Source organism: Miscanthus floridulus, chromosome 15, assembly GCF_019320115.1.
Source record: "Miscanthus floridulus cultivar M001 chromosome 15, ASM1932011v1, whole genome shotgun sequence".
NCBI classification, from domain to species: Eukaryota; Viridiplantae; Streptophyta; class Magnoliopsida; order Poales; family Poaceae; genus Miscanthus; species Miscanthus floridulus.
Window position 1 is genome coordinate 13,693,981 of NC_089594.1, and position 18,269 is coordinate 13,712,249.

The 18,269-nt window shown below is 43.5% G+C and overlaps 1 protein-coding gene and 1 pseudogene across 2 annotated transcripts; one reads left to right on the forward strand and one right to left on the reverse strand.

Annotated features, from left to right (window-relative positions):
- The first annotated feature begins 250 nt into the window (after positions 1 to 250).
- Positions 251 to 6,111, forward strand: LOC136508234 (pyruvate kinase 1, cytosolic-like; annotated as a pseudogene).
- A 2,221-nt stretch (positions 6,112 to 8,332) lies between these two features.
- LOC136508227 (uncharacterized) lies at positions 8,333 to 12,454 on the reverse strand. Of its 2 annotated transcripts, XR_010771903.1 has the most exons (9): positions 11,805 to 12,454; positions 11,007 to 11,279; positions 10,796 to 10,924; positions 10,642 to 10,710; positions 10,321 to 10,482; positions 9,684 to 9,894; positions 9,247 to 9,582; positions 8,878 to 9,146; positions 8,333 to 8,697 (listed from the first exon to the last, which is right to left on the reverse strand). XR_010771903.1 is itself a non-coding variant. In XM_066502872.1 (8 exons), exons 1-8 carry the CDS (start codon positions 12,393 to 12,395, stop codon positions 8,995 to 8,997), a joined length of 1,923 nt encoding a protein of 640 aa, XP_066358969.1. In that variant the 5' UTR covers positions 12,396 to 12,454; the 3' UTR covers positions 8,745 to 8,994. The 2 variants fall into 2 exon arrangements, 1 of the variants encoding a protein (XP_066358969.1); XM_066502872.1 differs by lacking the exon at positions 8,333 to 8,697 and having other exon boundaries at positions 8,745 to 9,146.
- Positions 12,455 to 18,269: the final 5,815 nt, after the last annotated feature.

Consider the following 18,269-nt stretch of genomic DNA (forward strand, 5'->3'; position numbering starts at 1 on the left):
CGGTTTTGCGACGCCGTTGCGTTGGCATTGACCGGTGCGACCTACCCAATTCTGAAACCGGCGGCATGTCCGCCGTCCAAAAGTCCAAACCAAGCGTCCAAGCCGCTGCGCTGCGCTGCGCGTGTCACCGTCCACCGTTTCGTTTTCGTTGGTAGAATTATTATTATTATTTTTTGTTTATTTTTGCACCCATTGGTTTGGATTTGGAAAGCACCACCACGACCTATAATTGCACGAGATTTGCCGTGAGACCACTTCTGACGCGTGCGTGAATCGTGATTAAGAGCAGCGCACTCGCCATCCGCATCTCCATCTCGCATCCACCGCCGAGCTTGCTTTCCCCTTCGATTCTTTTTCTTGGAGAAGAGGAAGAAGAGGGGGCACAAAGCCGCGCCGCTGCTCGCTCCTCCCCGCATCGTCCTCGCCAGCAGCTCCCTCGCTCTCTCTCTCCCGATCTGATCCGAAGCGCGACCTCGACGACCACAGGGCACGATGCATTCGACGAACCTCCTCCTCGAGGAGCCCATCCGGATGGCCTCCATCCTCGAGCCATCCAAGACCGTAAGCCGCGCGCGCTCACCCTTCCTCGCCATCTTTGCTCTCTTCAGATTTTCTTTAATTGACGAGACTAGCTACCGTCACGGATTCTGGTCTGATTCCGCCCTGTGGATGGATCCCGTCGCAGAGCTTCTTCCCGGCGATGACTAAGATCGTCGGCACGCTGGGGCCCAAGTCGCGCTCCGTCGATACCATCTCCTCCTGCCTCAAGGCCGGCATGTCCGGTAATTTCTCGCTCTCTCTGCCTCCCTGTCTCGCTCTCTCTGCCTCCCTGGCTAGCTCAGATTACACCACAATTTCTTTTCTTTTCTTTCCTTTTTTTGAACATACAATTTCTTTTCTTTTGTTGTATATATGAATGAATAAATAAACTTATGTAATTCCGATGTGCTGGCAGTCGCTCGCTTCGATTTCTCTTGGGGAGACGCCGCCTACCACCAGGAGACGCTCGAGAACCTCAAGCTCGCCATCAAGTCCACCAAGAAGCTCTGCGCTGTAAGTGACCCCCCATCTTTATTTCTCTCCATCCTGCCATTGATTCTCGTCGCATATATATAACTGCAAATAAACGCACCTAATGCTTGGTATTGTTACGCGCCAGCCATTATGCGGCACGACCTGACGACTGGATCACACTTTTGCTTGCTTGCCTGCAGGTTATGCTTGACACGGTTGGACCAGAGCTGCAGGTGGTCAACAAGAGTGAGACCCCCATCTCCCTTGAGGAGAACGGGACTGTCGTGCTCACGCCGCACCAGGGCCAGGAAGCCTCCTCCACCTTGCTGCCCATCAACTTCGCTGGACTCGCCAAAGTTAGCACACGCACAAGCTGCGCTCTTTTTCGTCAGATCTAATATCCAGTTCTGTATTTAGTTAATTATTACTTCTAGTTCTAGGCAATCAGCTGCAACTGCTAGCAGATCAACCTATGACTACCTACTGTAGCAGATTAACTTTTAGTCTCTTGTTTCCACATTACAGCACAGCACTGAAAAAAAAAAACACTTTTGGTCTTTGCAGGCTGTGACACCAGGTGCAACGATATTTGTGGGCCAATACTTGTTCACTGGTAGTGAGACTACTTCAGTTTGGTTGGAGGTAAAAAGCCTTTGGCATCCTGTACTTACAGCTATACATTTGTATGTTCCGTATGTCTTCCAGTAACCCTCTGTGTTTTCAGATAACAATTCCCTTTTCTGCCTGTATAGGTTTCTGAAGTTAAAGGAGATGATGTGGTTTGTATAATCAAGAACACAGCTACCTTGGCTGGGTCACTCTTCACACTGCATTGTTCCCAGATCCATATTGACTTGCCCACGCTGTCTGGTGAGGATAAGGATGTAAGCAGCAACTCTCGAAATTGTGATTTATTTATCCTTGCATAACTGTTGCTTTGAGTTTGATGTGTCCCCCTAACTTTCAGAATTTCACTTTTAACAACATGAAAGTTTTGGGTCTGAACTATATTTGCTGTAAAGTTCCAGCCCTGTCTTTAGGCCCATCCTAAGACTTTACTTGCATGAACTGCTTTCAGGTTATCAAAAAATGGGGTGCTCCAAATAAGATTGACTTCCTCTCTTTGTCCTACACAAGACATGCAGAAGATGTGCGGCAGGTAGGCGACTATTGACATTATGGATGTATTTTGAGTTATTTCGTTTGTCCTCTATAATTCTTGTGCTTCTAAGAAATACAAGTATTTCTTCAGTTAAAGGTTGTGTAAGCTATATTTGAATACAGTATCTCCAGCTTAGTTTGAGAAGAATGTTGTTAACAGTGCAATAGTTTTTTCTTCCCCTGCAACACAGGCACGTGAGTACCTCTCGAAAATTGGGTGATCTTAGCCAAACTCAGATTTTTGCCAAAATTGAGAATGTTGAGGTATTCTCAAGATGATCTTTTTTTTCATTATTAGCTACCGTATCACTTGTCTTACAATCTATCCCACTTCTTATTGCTTTGCAGGGCTTGAACCATTTTGATGAAATACTGGCAGAGGCTGATGGTATCATTCTGTCAAGAGGAAACCTAGGAATTGACCTTCCACCTGAGAAGGTCAGCTTTCTCAACTAACATTTCATCAGTTCAGAAGACCTCAATTTAGACGTACGCTAGTACCCAAAACCTAAGCTGTTAAAGGAAATACAGACAGTATACATCAACTTTTAGTGACATAACCTTGAAATTTCATAATAAAATAATACCTTTCTCTTGTTTTAAGATGCGACAATTGTCCTTTTTTATACCAGTTCATTTAGCCTTTGATCTTTACCTCTCTGGGTTCTCCATATTGTAGGTCTTTTTGTTTCAAAAGTCTGCACTTCACAAGTGCAACATGGCTGGAAAGCCTGCTGTTGTTACTCGTGTCGTGGATAGCATGACTGACAACCTCAGGCCTACTCGTGCGGAGGCAACTGATGTGGCAAATGCAGTTCTTGACGGTAAGTTTTTGACAATTTTAGTGGATTTCCAAAAATCTTTGGTGGACTCTGGCCTATATAGCCTTGACATACTGGTCCATGGTGCACTTAGAAAGGACAGTCCAATCATGATGCACAATTGCTTTTACTTCAGGGAGTGATGCCATTCTCCTTGGTGCTGAGACTCTCCGTGGTTTATATCCAGTTGAGACTATTTCAACAGTGGGCAGAATTTGTGCTGAGGTAAAATTTCTATTGAGTTGTAGAGATGAAGGATTTGCATTTCAACAATTATCTTTACTTCTATGTGTACTTTGTTTTGCTTTGCATCTAGCGTGTCATTGATCAATTTAGTAAACAATGTTTGTCAATTGTTTTACAGGCTGAGAAGGTATTCAACCAAGATTTATACTACAAGCGAACTGTGAAATATGTGGGAGAACCTATGACCCACTTGGAGTCTATTGCTTCCTCAGCAGTAAGATCTATATGCTTCTCATATTTCAACCTTTGTCTGTTTGTCTAATGTTTGCATGAGAAACATTTTTCTGTCTATCAATGTCGTATCACAATCACGAATTGTCATGACACTGATTTTTTTTGTCTAAATTACCATAAACTACTTTTCCAGGTGCGGGCTGCTATCAAAGTTAAGGCATCAGTCATCATTTGCTTCACCTCTTCTGGACGAGCTGCAAGGTATATATATACAAATGAATATTGCGTGTACAGGGCTGTAGTTTAAGTTTAGTGAAAATTAGTCTCATGCATATCTAAATAATTTGCAGGCTCATTGCCAAGTACAGGCCCAGCATGCCTGTTCTTTCTGTTGTCATTCCTCGTCTGAAGACAAACCAACTGAGGTGGAGTTTCACAGGTGCTTTTGAGGTGTGTGAACAACCTTTTCCTTTTGTGTTTGTGATCTTCACATCAATGTTCTATACTTATGCACTGTGGGGCTCTCATATTGTTATTAGCACGCTGATCATTTTTTTGTGAATTATTGCCTGTGCAAAGTTTAGCTTATTGACATAAACATGTAACCATTCAACTTCGTTTTCTGTTTGTTAGTGGATTGTGCTGATATTTGGTGATATGTGACTCATTTGTTGTTTGATTTCTTGCAGGCAAGACAATCACTCATAGTTAGAGGCCTCTTCCCTATGCTTGCTGATCCAAGGCATCCAGTAAGATAAACATCTCCTTTGTTAGAGGGGTTTAAGTATATACTATAATTGCAATACATACTTCTGATTTCCTGGGTAGCTCATATATGGGATTAGCATCATTGTATTCTTCAAAATGTAGCTTCGTTTCAACTCTTCTATGGTTGACAGTTTTACGATTTTCAGCAAGTAGTATGAAGCTAGGGTTCGTACATATATATCGACCTTTATTAACATAACAATATTATGTTCTAGTGTTCTTGCTTCCATTGGGCTCCGCACCAAGTCCCAAGGCAAGAACACTAGAATGCAGTTCACTAGTTCAGTTTCAACAGTTTGCATGGTATGATAAGTATGGTTAATCAAAACATTTTCAAAACTCTCAGGCTGGTTTATCGAGCCTATAGAATAATAGCTTATAAGACAAGGCCAGTGTAAAATAATGAATATATATATATATATATATATATATATATATATATATATATATATATATATATATATATATATATATATATATATATATATACAAATGAATATTGCTTGTACAGGGCTGTAGTTTAAGTTTAGTGAAAATTAGTCTCATGTATATCTAAATGATTTGCAGGCTCATTGCCAAGTACAGGCCCAGCATGCCTGTTCTTTCTGTTGTCATTCCTCGTCTGAAGACAAACCAACTGAGGTGGAGTTTCACAGGTGCTTTTGAGGTGCGTGAACAACCTTTCCCTTTTGTGTTTGTGATCTTCACATCAATGTTCTATATTTATGCAATGTGGGGCTCTCATATTGTTATTAGCACGCTGATCATTTTATTTGTGAATTATTGCCTGTGCAAAGTTTAGCTTATTGACATTAAACATGTAACCATTCAACTTCTTTTTCTGTTTGTTAGTGGATTGTGCTGATATTTGGTACTATGTGACTCATTTGTTGTTTGATTTCTTGCAGGCAAGACAATCACTCATAGTTAGAGGCCTCTTCCCTATGCTTGCTGATCCAAGGCATCCAGTAAGATAAACATCTCCTTTGTTAGAGGGATTTAAGTATATACTATAATTGCAATACATACTTCTGATTTCCTGGGTGTAGCTCATATATGGGATTAGCATCATTGTATTCTTCAAAATGTAGCTTCGTTTCAACTCTTCTATGGTTGACAGTTTGACGATTTTCAGCAAGTAGTATGAAGCTAGGGTTCGTACATATATATCGACCTTTATTAACATAACAATATCATGTTCTAGTGTTCTTGCTTCCATTGGGCTTCGCACCAAGTCCCAAGGCAAGAACACTAGAATGCAGTTCACTAGTTCAGTTTCAAACAGTTTGCATGGTATGATAAGTATGGTTAATCAAAACATTTTCAAAACTCTCGGCTGGTTTATTGAGCCTATAGAATAATAGCTTATAAGACAAGGCCAGTGTAAAATAATGAAGCCCTCAATTGTACTTAGCTGAACTTAAATTTTTTTCGTCTATTTCAAGTTGGGTGGGGCAAACTGATTGATACCTGACTGAACTAACAAATGACTGTCTGGTGACTTGGTATTAATCAATCTTCATTGTGTCTTTCAGGCTGAATCTACCAGCGCTACAAATGAGTCTGTGTTGAAGGTTGCTCTTGATCATGGCAAAGCCTCGGGTGTGATCAAGTCCCATGACCGTGTCGTTGTTTGCCAGAAAGTTGGTGATTCATCTGTTGTGAAGATCATTGAGCTGGATGCTTAGACAATCAGCCTATGCTTGTCTACTAGGGCATGTTTTTGCCTATTTTTGACTGGGCCTAAACTTATTGGCTATGTATAATCCTATAGCGCTTGAGAAATGAGCAGTTTTTCCTATGGTACCATCATCGGATTTGCTTTTCCAGTTCCAATTGTGATGTAGTTCGAAATTTGCTAGACTAAACTGCGGTGTAACAGTTAAATGGGCTGATGGAATAATGCAAGCATACTGTTCCCTCGTTAGGTTGCCATTTCAAATGCTGATCTGGCCTGTTTTTTTGCTAATCCTATCTCTTTCTGCTTGTTATTTCTGTTTCTGATCAATCTAACTGAGAGAAAGGTTATCAATATTTCGATCTGTTTGCCATCCTATGCTTCTTGGATCCACATCCAGGATCATATATATATATATATATATATATATATATATATATATATATATATATATATATATATATATATATATATATATATATATATATATATATATATATATATATGAGAGGCTATTCTGTAGCCATCTCCATTTACGATAATTTTATATACTAATTTACGATAATGTCAATATATATTTACGATAGTTGGATTATCATAACACATGGGGATATTTACCATAACGTTATAGTAAATCACTTAGTAAGGAGTTACTATAATATCGTAAATTAACATAGTAATTATCGTAACTCAAAGTGGCTACAGAATAAGTTATTTTGTAGCCGGCTACATATATAGAACTACTATCCTGTAGTTGGCTACAAAATAACTTATTCTGTAGCCACTTTGAGTTACGATAATTACTATGTTAATTTATGAGATTATAGTAACTCCTTACTAAGTGGTTTACTATAACGTTATGGTAAATATCTCCATGTGTTATGGTAACCCAACTATCGTAAATATGTACTGACATTATCGTAAATTAATATATAAAATTATCGTAAACGGAGGTGGCTACAGAATAACTTATTTTGTAGTTGGCTAATATATCAAATTGAGAAAATTTCCTATTTGACACCAGAAATAATGCTGCTTTCTTATTTGACACCGAAACTGAAATGCTTTCCTATCTGTCCTTCACTCGAGTTTTTCTTTCCCATTTGACATTTCCGTCAGTTTGGACTGCTAACGGTGTTAAGTCCTAGGAGAAAAGTCCGTTTTACCCCTGGAGTTTTTTTTACCAGTCATGACATTCCATGGTTGACATTGCTATCTTCTTTTTGAATGTTTTTATCTCGAACTGCTATATTTTTCTTTTTGCTTTTGTAAAATAAATAAAGGAATGAACATAATCTTATATAATTACTTATAATTATATCAGTTCAATATCAATCCGTTTAATCTTAGCCGTAGATCACGAGATGGATGGCTCAGTTTTGTTGCCGGTGTGAGACACGTATACGTGTATTCATAATATATAATGAATTTATGAGATTATTTTTCTAAAGGAAAACAACCATATAACGCGTATGACGTCATGATGACATCAAGCAAAGAAACACTGGGGCAAAACAGAGCACAGCGTGCGGCCGGCGTTCAGGGTTCGCAGGCACGCGGCCATGGCGGCCTCTCCCGCGGCGGCGCGGCCGGGGCCAGAGCTCGCAGGCGCGGCGACGGGATGGGCGCGGCCTCGCCGGAGCTAGCAGGCGCAGCGGCCTGCTGTGAGTTGGTGCTGTGTCCTCGACGCACCGGCCCTGCTCGCGCACGCCTTGGTCGCGATGGCCGCCCCCATGTCCGCGATGGCCGGCCTCGAGGCCGCGGCGCTCGCCCGCGTGTCCGCGACGGCCAGCCCTGAGGACGAACAGCCACGACTCCCAGAGACTACCGAGTTCATTTGCTTCCCTCAAAGGGCATAACGGTCTTTTCCCATTGCCTCACTTGGACAACTAAGGTTAGTCGCTAACAGAACTGACGGAAATGCCAAATATGAAAGAAAAACTTAAGTGGAGGACATATAGGAAAGAATTTTAATTTCGGTGTCAAATAGAAAAGCATCATTATTTCTGGTGTTAAATAGGAAATTTTCTCTATAAAATTCTAGCGGTTCCACTCATGGCTCTGTCATCTGTTCTAGCGGTTCCACTCATGGCTGTCATCTGTTCTTACGACAAGTGACCATCGACAAAGGGCCTGTTTGTTTCCGCGATGCCGTATCGCGCGTTCGCGTTTGAGCGAACGCGGCTCCAAGGCCGCGTTTTGGGAATCGCCGAGCCGCGTTCATTTTCTGCTATGAAACACGCGAGCGCCGCAGACCGTTCGGCGGGATTATCTCGCGTTTTCCGCGCATCTCGGTCGCCAACGCGCTTATGAGCGGAAACAAACAGGCCCAAAGTTCGGCTGAGCAACTTGATCGATTAAATCTACAATGCATAGCTGATGAATACCAACTGATTCAGCAAAACACAATTCACATCAAAGCTGGTAACTCATAGCAAAAGAAGAGTTTCCACGTTCTGTATTCCAATTTTCAGCATTGTTAATAATTTACAAAAATGCACCATGTCACATGTTTTTAGTACAACATTATACAAGTTGTTCAGTTCCAAACTGAACGTTCTTTTTTGGCTTGCTACACTAGTGCCATTATCCGTCACTTTGAAAAGAATGGTGTAAAATGAAACGTATCTTTTAAAAGCTAATAAATAGATCTGGTGACCATTGTCAAAACGTTGGACTGAGCAACTCATTGACTTGATACACACACAACACAATCACAATGCATAACTGAGGAATACTAGCTGATCCAACAAAACACAGCAAAGCCGATAACACTAACCTAGCAAAAGAGTGACAGTTTCCATGTTCCGTATTCCGATTCTCAGCTTGGATATTCTACACATTTGCACCATATCAGATGGTTTTAGTACAACATTATACCAGAAGTTCAACTCCAAACTTGATTACTTGACATTCCCTTTTGACTTGCTATACTAGTGCCATTATCTGGCACTACGGAAAGAATGGTGTAAATTACAACTTGTACAAAAGAATGACCAGCAAAGGAACAGTCACCTTGGATCTCTATCTTCCAAAAACAGCCCTCTACGTAGAAAGACAACTTGGGGGTTTTACACAAAATGCATTTGATGCTTCCATCAGAGTAGGTCACAGCCTCAGAGGTTTGACATGTTATTCAGCATGACTGGCGAGTGTTGCTGCGTTGTTTATTGAAGAGGCGGGGTTGCTTGGCAGCAGAGGAGGATCAGGAGATATCCGGTTTGCCCACAGATTTGCAACTTTAACAAAATAGTGACCACCATTCCACATTACCACATTCAATCCTACATTAAGGACAACAGTAATTAGTTGATATCTTGGAAGAAGAATCTTCAGAGCTGAAAATTTCTGTTTGCAACAGTAGCATGAGTTTGGGAGTTTTACCTGGAAGAAGACTACTTGGCAAGAGAGTTAGTCTACATCGCATCTCGTTGTTGGGAACAATTCTTTGTAGATTGGGCACTTCAAGTTTTGTAATATTCTTAATCGACTCCATGAGAGCTTTAGCAAAACATGCATCTATGTGATTCCTGTCAATGACCATCTTAAGAGCCATTTCCAAACCACTAGTCCAAGCATCAGTGCAGCTGTCCAAAGAAGACAACATTTTACTCAACATTCCAAGATCTGCAAGAACCCAGGGCTTGAAACACTGCAAGGATAAATGTAAAATCTGTGCAACTCTATATATCTCCCCAAGAGCAATAAAGTAGTGACCACCTGTAAAACCAACATAGATGGCAGTTTATAGTTGACTTCTATCTGTGAAGATAAATGATCCCAAATGATAAAGCTTTTCTGATTGTGCAGAATATTTGTACCTTCAGAAACTACTCTGTCGCAGACATTTGCATGATAAAATTCTTGCCAAAGTGCTGCACCATGCTGCAATTCTTGGGCACAGGACAGAAGCATACTGTGCCATGAACCAACATAATCACCCTGTTCCTCTTTGGATGCTAGTTTCAGTATATGTAGGGTGGAAACACTGAGCTTGTAAAGTTCAACTGCAACATCTGTGTCCTCCGATGCCTGAAATTTGTTATCAGACAGGTCAATATATTATCCAAAATCACATCAATCATGTGAGCAAGAAACAGAAGGTGTATTGCAAGATTGGCTGCACATAATGCAGATTAGATTATAAACAATAGGAAATCATTCAAGAAAAATTTCTAGAGTAAGTTTACCAGAAGGGATTAGTTATAATAATATTAACATAAAATAATGATGTCAAACTGAGCAGAGGAAAAAAAGTGGTTCAGGGAAAAAAAAAGAGTGTATTGATCTTGAGTTGAAACTATAAATTAAGGAAGAAGTCCATTCAAGACTCAGAAATTTCCAAGGAAAATTTCATATGTGATTTTTGGATTGCCAACAGTAGGTAGAGTTCCTATACAACATACTTATAATGATCAGAAACTTACGTAACATAGACGATGATAGTATGATACATACCCGTTCTATCTTTTCTGCTAAACAATATTCTTGTTCCAAATCCTTCAGATGTTCCTCTTTGATACAATTAAGGAGTTCTGTGATATATACATCCTTCCGAGGCTGTTCCTCTGTGAAAAAGCCTTTGGGCAGCAAAGAATCTTTTAGTTTGTCGTATATTTCCTGGAGATTGGTGGAAAATGGATTAATAACAATGATTACCGGTTCTCGAGTTGATGCACACGAACATAAGAATACACAAAAAAAAAGTTATGGTCAAGGCAATCCTTCAATATATTCACAAGAAAAATCTCATTTATAGATAAATGATCAGGGACACACCTGAATATCCCTTCCGATTGCAGTTTCTTTGTTGTTTTCATCAGAGAATGTAGATTCCTTTTGTGCTTCCTGAATGCATATCCTTAGTTAGAAAAGTATGAAGCAACAAAATACACAAATAATGACCTTTCATAAATGCAATGTAACCACTGACCCTAAGATCCTTCACGTGCCGAGATATTGCTGTCAAGGACTCTTCTCTCAGTCTATGGTAGAATTCAATCAAAATGCAATCACTTGTTGACCTACTGGAATGGTTGTCATCTGTTTCAAATGAAGAGTTCTGATCACTGATCATTAGTGTACATCAAAAGAATATGAAATAAGTTGTGTCAGTGGAAAACTTAGATACAATGAATGCTCACCATTTCATTATTAGAAAACAGATCAGATGAACTCTGGACACTTTCTGCAGAGCTTTGAGCAATGTGAATAGTGTCAGCCTGTTCGCTTTCTTTGTACAGGTTCAGTATGGCTGAATTATTAGCTGGCGAATAAGTGGAGGCCTTCACAGATTCTACAGTGGACTCATGCGTCCCAAGACCATCGGTTGTTTGATGAACATGGTTCAATTTGTCATCAACACTGGTAAACGACGACCAGTCTTCCTGGTCAGTGCTCAATGATTTTGTTATATCCTGAAAGATATGAAAACATCGCTCAGATATTCACCTTTCCCATGTGCACAAATAGGCAAAACAAAGACCTGCAAAATAGTTCTACTTCAACAATGTAATCTAATTTCCGTTTATTAGAGGCATCCTAATGTTGCAATAGAAACAAGTCTAGCTCAGGGATTTTGTAAAGCAGGACAGCTTTGGCTGTCTAGCTTAAAGTTCGCAAGGAATCAACAATCCTTCCATCTCCCAGCAACAAGATTGCACATCTCAGCCCAGTAGCCCACCCTTCATTTTACACCACCCATATTCAAGTTTGCATTCCGTAAGTGTCACATTTTATCACTATCAATCCATCACGCCGGCCAGTGGCCACCCCCAAACAGTCCTGGGAGTTTGAAACAATCATTTCATACTGGATTTGGATAGAGTCGATGTCACTCCTACAAAGCCCAAACATCTCAATCTCACGACAATTTGGCAACGGCACTAAAATCAAAGACGAAGAGGATCAGGAAATGCGTCACAGTGCGCGGGCAGGCTCACCTCAATCTTACCAATTCCATCCGCATGCCCAGGTCCGTCTCCATCCTGATCGACAGGTTCCGCCGTCGCCGCCGTGAATTCCCAATCATCGTCTCCGAACCCTTCGTCATCCTCCGCCTCCACTTGCGGGTCCAGGACCGCGTCGGCGACGGGTGGCGGCTGAGATCCGTAGAGGCCAGCGATGAGGTCCTTCAGATCCGCGGGCTCGGACCCGTTGGAGGGGAAGGACAGGGCGCGCTGGGGTGCCGTGGCCGTGGGCGGCGGCCAGGCGGGCCCTTCCTCCTCCTCCTGGCCGCCGTCGTCGGCGGCGGTGCCGAACAGGGAGAGGGGCAGCGGGCCCCGCGGCTTCGCCCAGGACGACGAGGAGGAGGGAGCTGCGGCGGGCGCGGCCGTCGGCGGCGCCGAGGCGGCCGCGTCGGATCCGAGCCCGCTCGCCACGAAGTCGCCCCAGTCGTCGTCGAAGGCGGCGAAGGCGGCGGCGGGCAGCTGCGGCTGCGGCGCGGCGGGCGCGGAGGCGAAGGTGAAGTCGCCGAAGTCAAGGTCCTCGTCGAGGAACGGCGCGGGCGGCGGCGGGAACGCTACGGCGTCCATTACGCAGCGCAGGGGAGCCGCGGTGGCGCGCGCGTGCGTGCGTTTGGTTGATGGGCTGGGTGCGCTGGAAAGGGGGGAGGGGAATAATGCAGAGCACCCACGGGCACGCAATACTAGAGCCGTCACAGACCACCGTCCACTCAACTCTGACCTTGTTTCGCGAAATTTGAAATTTGGGGCTTTCAACTTTGTTTTTATTTGGTAAATAGTGTCTAAATATTGACTAATTAGGCTTAAAACGTTCGTCTCGCAATTTCCCACCAAACTGTGCAATTAGTTTTTCTTTTCGTCTATATTTAATGCTCCATGCACGGGCCACAAACATTCGATGTGACAGGTACTATAGCAACTTTTTTGGACTTTGGGGTCCAACTAAACAAGGACTTAATTACGCGAAGAAATTTAAAGCACAACAGTTACGGGACTCATAAGCCCATAGTTTCTGGGCAAAAATGAGCCAATAGTTTCTGGGAAAAAAATTGTCACAAGTTTCCAGCGTTGCCAACAAAGTTTATAGTAGTAAATTGCTGGGAAAATTAGTTTCATAGCATCCAAAGATTACGACATTCGAAAAATACTATCAAAAGTTATCCGTCACGTAAAATACCACCGAAAGAATGAACTGTTACCTTCAAATAGCATTCTGTCACGGTAGCTGCTATTGCCGTGAATTCCACTGTCGAGACACCTTTCTTTCACAACCCAGCTGCCTGGTTGAGCATGGACACACTGATAGGCAGCGACACATGCCCTACGCCGCGTGGCTACCTCGCACAGCCCAACCGCACCGGGTCCGCATGGCGGCGGCCAGAGCTGCCTCACGCCCTCACCTCCGTGGACACTGCTAGGAGACCACTGCCCTGTGTGCGACTGTGCGTACATGCATGGATCATGTATCAATGAGCTCACGGTGCATGCAAGAGCAATCGAGTTTGCGTGCATGCATATAAAAGTACTCGCGATGGCTGGGACCTAGGACGACGGCTGCCTGTGCCTGGTCCACTTACCTGTGCCTATGCCTGTCTCGGAGCCGTCGATCTGCTCTCAACTCTCACCACCATCGTTCCCCACCATTGGCACCATCGTACCACTGCTGAGCCGTGTGCCCCACCATCTCCGTCAGCATGTTCTCACCCCTGTGCATGGTAGCAAACAACTCTGGGCGAGAGCCACGCCATGTCGCCAAAACTACTGTTGTCCGCCGCCATGGCCGACTCTTGGTCCGTCGTCGTTGCCCCCATGGGTGCAGACCACCGGCGCCTCGGCCGAGCATACCACCATGTCCGTCCGGATTTCTTCCGACCGTGGCTCACCTGAACTAGGCAAATCCGCTCTGGGACGCTGGATCCTGCCACCGCCAGGTGCGTTGTTCCTGCTGCTCGCCATGGCCGCCGCGGGGGAACTCCCGCGGACAGCTCCAATCGGAGGCGCCTCCACCAAGCTAGCTGCACTGCCGCGTCCACCACCACCACATGCACCTCCTTCGGCCGAAACTCCGTTGGCAGCCCTGCTTCGCGGGCCGCCACTGTAACACCCCTGGTGTTTAGCTTCCACATTTGCACTGCATTTCATGAACATGAGCATCATGCATCCATTCGTGAACTTATATCACATGAAACATGATTTCGAAACATTGCAACATGTTGTATATTTCATGTGTGTTGTTCTTTTATGAAATGTAAAGTGTGCAACACTTAAGTGCAACATGTGCCACTCACTTAGTGAAACAAGATTAGTTAATACTATGCAACAAGATCATGAAACATGTGAAACATGACTATGAAACAGTTGTAACATTTCAGGTGTTTTTCATTGTTTCAGTACATACCTTGCTTGATTCGTGTGTGACCAATGTGTGGTGTGGCTAATAATCATCCTAAGTAACTTAGTTACACCTAGAATGTCTTTTGGAACATTGTTCATGTTGATCACTTTGGCTAATTAGGTTTCCAAGTCATGGTTTGACCAAATTTGACCCCTGAACCCTTTTTGTTTGACTGTTTAAAAAGTGTGGCTTAGGATAATTGCATGTCTGAGCAACCTAAAGCAAAGTTGTAGAGAATTATATAAGGAACAAAAGTTATTTTATGGCCATCTCATGAAAATGTGCACAACATGTTCAAAAATGGTCCACAAGTCAGTTTTGAGATCTATGTTGAAACTCTGAAAATTTTCTAAGTCTGAAACCGGTTTTCAGTTTCATGTACCCTAGTTGAGAGCTCTGTAGTTTGCAAACCAAGCCGAACCAGCTCGAGCTCCAATTGTGAAAGTTGTAGACCACATGTAGATCTCCATCTTTGTTAACTAAGACATGAGCTAGATCATCACGGTTTAGAAGTTAATCACCACCAAATATCGCCTGTCAGTCGGCTTCATCAGGCCTGATGGCCGTTCTGACCGACCGGTCATGGCCGACCAGCGACAGAGGACGGCCGCCGCGTGGCCGCCACGCGCTCGAATTGGCCTGACCGTGCCGTGTGCTGGCTGGATTGAAATGGACGACGCCACCAGCTCACTCCACTTCCATTTCCTCTTCTTCACCGTGCAAGCCGAGGCGGACTGAGGGCGACGCCATCGCCACCACGGCCACGCCGAGCTCGCGTCTCGACGTCGTCGCATCTCCGCTCGATTCGAACCACCCAAAGCTCCACCATAGCCTCTGTTTGCTCGTCCACCTCGCCGTTGTGTTAGTGAGTCAAGGGTGAGGCCACATTTCTCCTTCCCCGCGTCGGAGCTCCATTGCCGCCGTTGGCTTCGACGAGCTCTCACGCGCTCGCCGTCGTGTCTCACCTCGCTCTATCTCGCTCATAGCTCGGCCTTGAGCTCCTCTATCTCGTCGTCATCTCCGCGCAGCCGCTCGACGTTTGGTATGGCCGCTTGGTCGTTCTGCCGCCGTCCGAGGCTCGCCGGAGTTGGACCTCGCCGTGGTCATGCTAGCTAGGGTTCTTCTCACCCTCTGTTTCCTACCTCGCTAGCTCCGTAGTGACACCGTGAAGCTCGTGCCGAGCTTGGGTGGGGCAATGGGGGCTCGCCGTCGCCGGGGTGCCGCAGCGACCTTGCCGCCGTCCGCCATTGTCGACGCCGTCATAGCTATAGCATGGTAGCGGTTGGGGAAAAGGTATAGGTAGGTGCGTATCATCTCTAGGAGCACGCCAGTGTCATTGGCCTCGCCGGAGTTCACGCCGCCGGCGAGCTAGCGCCGCTTCCGCACCATCCCGCGTCGTCCCCTGCTTTCGGTCTCGCTGACAGGCGGGGTCCCCTGACCAGTGGGTCCCGGTTGTAAGTGAGTCAGACCCAGGAAGCTAGCTCAAAAATACAGTTTTGAATGCCGATTTGTGATTTTTGTAACTCCCAATTGGTAGATCCAAATTGAGTACTTACAATTTTGTTAGACTCACAGTTAGGTCTAGTATTTAAGAAAAATATATCTTGAGCACATTTTGTAGAAATTTTGGATGAATTAAATAGGAACTTAAAAAGTGTTTTTGAGTGCATGCAAACTTGTTTAAATCATATCTTGAGTTTCTGTGATCCAAAAATTGTGAAATTTTGTGGGTAAGCTAGTATTGCTTAGTAGAAGCTCTGGTTAAAATTTGAGAGTCATTGCATGTGTAGTTTTTGAGTTATAGATTTTCCTTTTATCATTGGATGATTCTTGTGGGAATTTTAGTAATTTATTTATGAATCCATTGACTATGAAATTTGTTGGAGAGTATCCCAGTACCTTAAGAATGCAAGGAAAAATATGAAATCTGTTTCTTGACACTTTTCACTAGGGTTTCCTAATTATGTCATTTTAAGCCATTCTGCCTTACCATTTTTGTGTAGGTTGTAATACTTACTCAAATGGTGTGAAATTTTTATGGTAGTCTATTTAGAGCATGTAGTGTCTACTGTAATTTTTGTAGAATTAATGGGGCAGTTTTCATATATGTTTACTATTTCCCCTAATTAATTAAATAAATTAAGAAAGGTATTAAAAGAAATATTTTGGTGATGGACACCCTACTTTCTGGTGTTCTTGTGATATGTGTGATATATCAGTAAAGTTAGTTTTGTCCAATTAAGTGTTTATATCATAAGTTAATAATTAATTGTTTGCATCATGTCCCTCTGGACAGATCTGGGGACTTTAGAAAGCTCCCCATGATAATTTGGTTTTCTGTGAATGAGTTGAATACAAGAGTTGTAGATAAATTAGGTAGCTAGCTCCTGTCAAAATTTGAGGGCATTTGGCCTAGTAGTTTAGAAACTACAGCTGTTTAAAGTTAGGTTGCAGTTTTTGCTGATTCTCTGCCTTGTGAGGATAGACTTCTGTTGATTGATGAATTCGACCTGGTAAAGGTTTGAATCATGCTTTGAGGTCTGAAAATGTTTTGTAGACAATTTTATAAGCTTTCCAGATTGTCTTGTTGCATATCATTTGGATTTATAAATCTCTAGTTATGGCTAGTTTACTGTACCGATACTTAGTCTCCATTTGGTAATACAAATGCTTGAGTGTATGCTTGTGCAATGTTCTCATTGATTGTTTAGGGGTTAGCCTAACTTGAGAATATGCTTAGGTGCAGGTGCTAGGTCATTAACTGAAGATGAGCAATTATACATTAGGTTGTATAAACTGGGTAAGTAAAGTGATGTGAATAGGGCTTAAGTTGGAATATGCAAACTACAGCGAACATGTGCATTCCCCGAGCATCCCTGACATTCGTTCATGTGCATTCATGATATTTATCTTGCGCATTCATGCAATAGGTGTGCCAGAGGGAGTGACGTTGCTGGAGTTCGAGGGAGCCAACCAGGAGGAGGAACCCAAGGTGCAGGAAACCGACGAAGCAGTCGCCGCGGAGGAATTGCCCGAGTGCCCTGACCACCAGCCTTCCTCATTCCTGAAAGGCAAGCCCCGGAGCATATTAAGCCTCCTATGTTTTCACAAATACATTGAGTATCTTTTATTGTTGATGATGCATTAAGTATAGGAATTGGTTGGAACCAATTGCTGCATTATATATCCTTCCTTGTCCAGATATCGCACTGGAATCCTATTTAAGTTCAGGACGGGTTAAATGCTTAGCCATGCTTAGTGCGGTAGAAGTCAGGTGATTTCCTGTCACCTGCGAGCTTTAGGATGAGGTGGATCACGGTTGGCTATATTTGCTATCGTGGAAAAGAACCATGTGAATAATGAATTAAGACCGGGCGGGGTCTTGTGTAGGTTTGAACATAGTGACTCCGTCTGAGTCGTTTAAGGACCGATACGCTGTACGTCCTCATGTCATGTTGAACGCAGCCTAACACTTAGCTGGCCGGATAAGTCGTTCCGACCGCGAAGCCTAGTAGCTCGACTCAGGCCGGGGACGCGAGCAGTGGCGACATTCTGGAGGTAGTAAGGATGTGCGGAGAGCCATTGGCATAAGTCCAAGGCGGGTTAGAGTCCCGAACAACCTTGGCAGAGTGGGTCTCTGAGAATGTCGATCTGTTCGGACTCGCGACTCCTGAATCGTACCAAAGGTGACTTGTTTGCGACCCTGACGGAGGAAGCAGGGTTTGTGTTTAGGAATACCCCTCTAGCTGGATAGGAATCGATTCGAATCGCCGTCTCTCCCGGATAGTGAGAACTTGACTGAGCAGCGGCAACGTAGATTCAATTAATTTAACGATATGGTTAAATGGATGATGATAAGGTTGCCACAATGAATACCTGATATGGTTATTAATGTTTGCACCCTAATAAAATGATTGCTTAGTACAGGTGCTAATATAGATGACAGGTTAATGGCTAAAAAGTCACTGCTAGTTCAGGTTAAGAGTTGATCATTATTACTTATGCTTTTCTGCAAAAAGAAAGTGTCAGCCAGCTCCACTACATTAAGC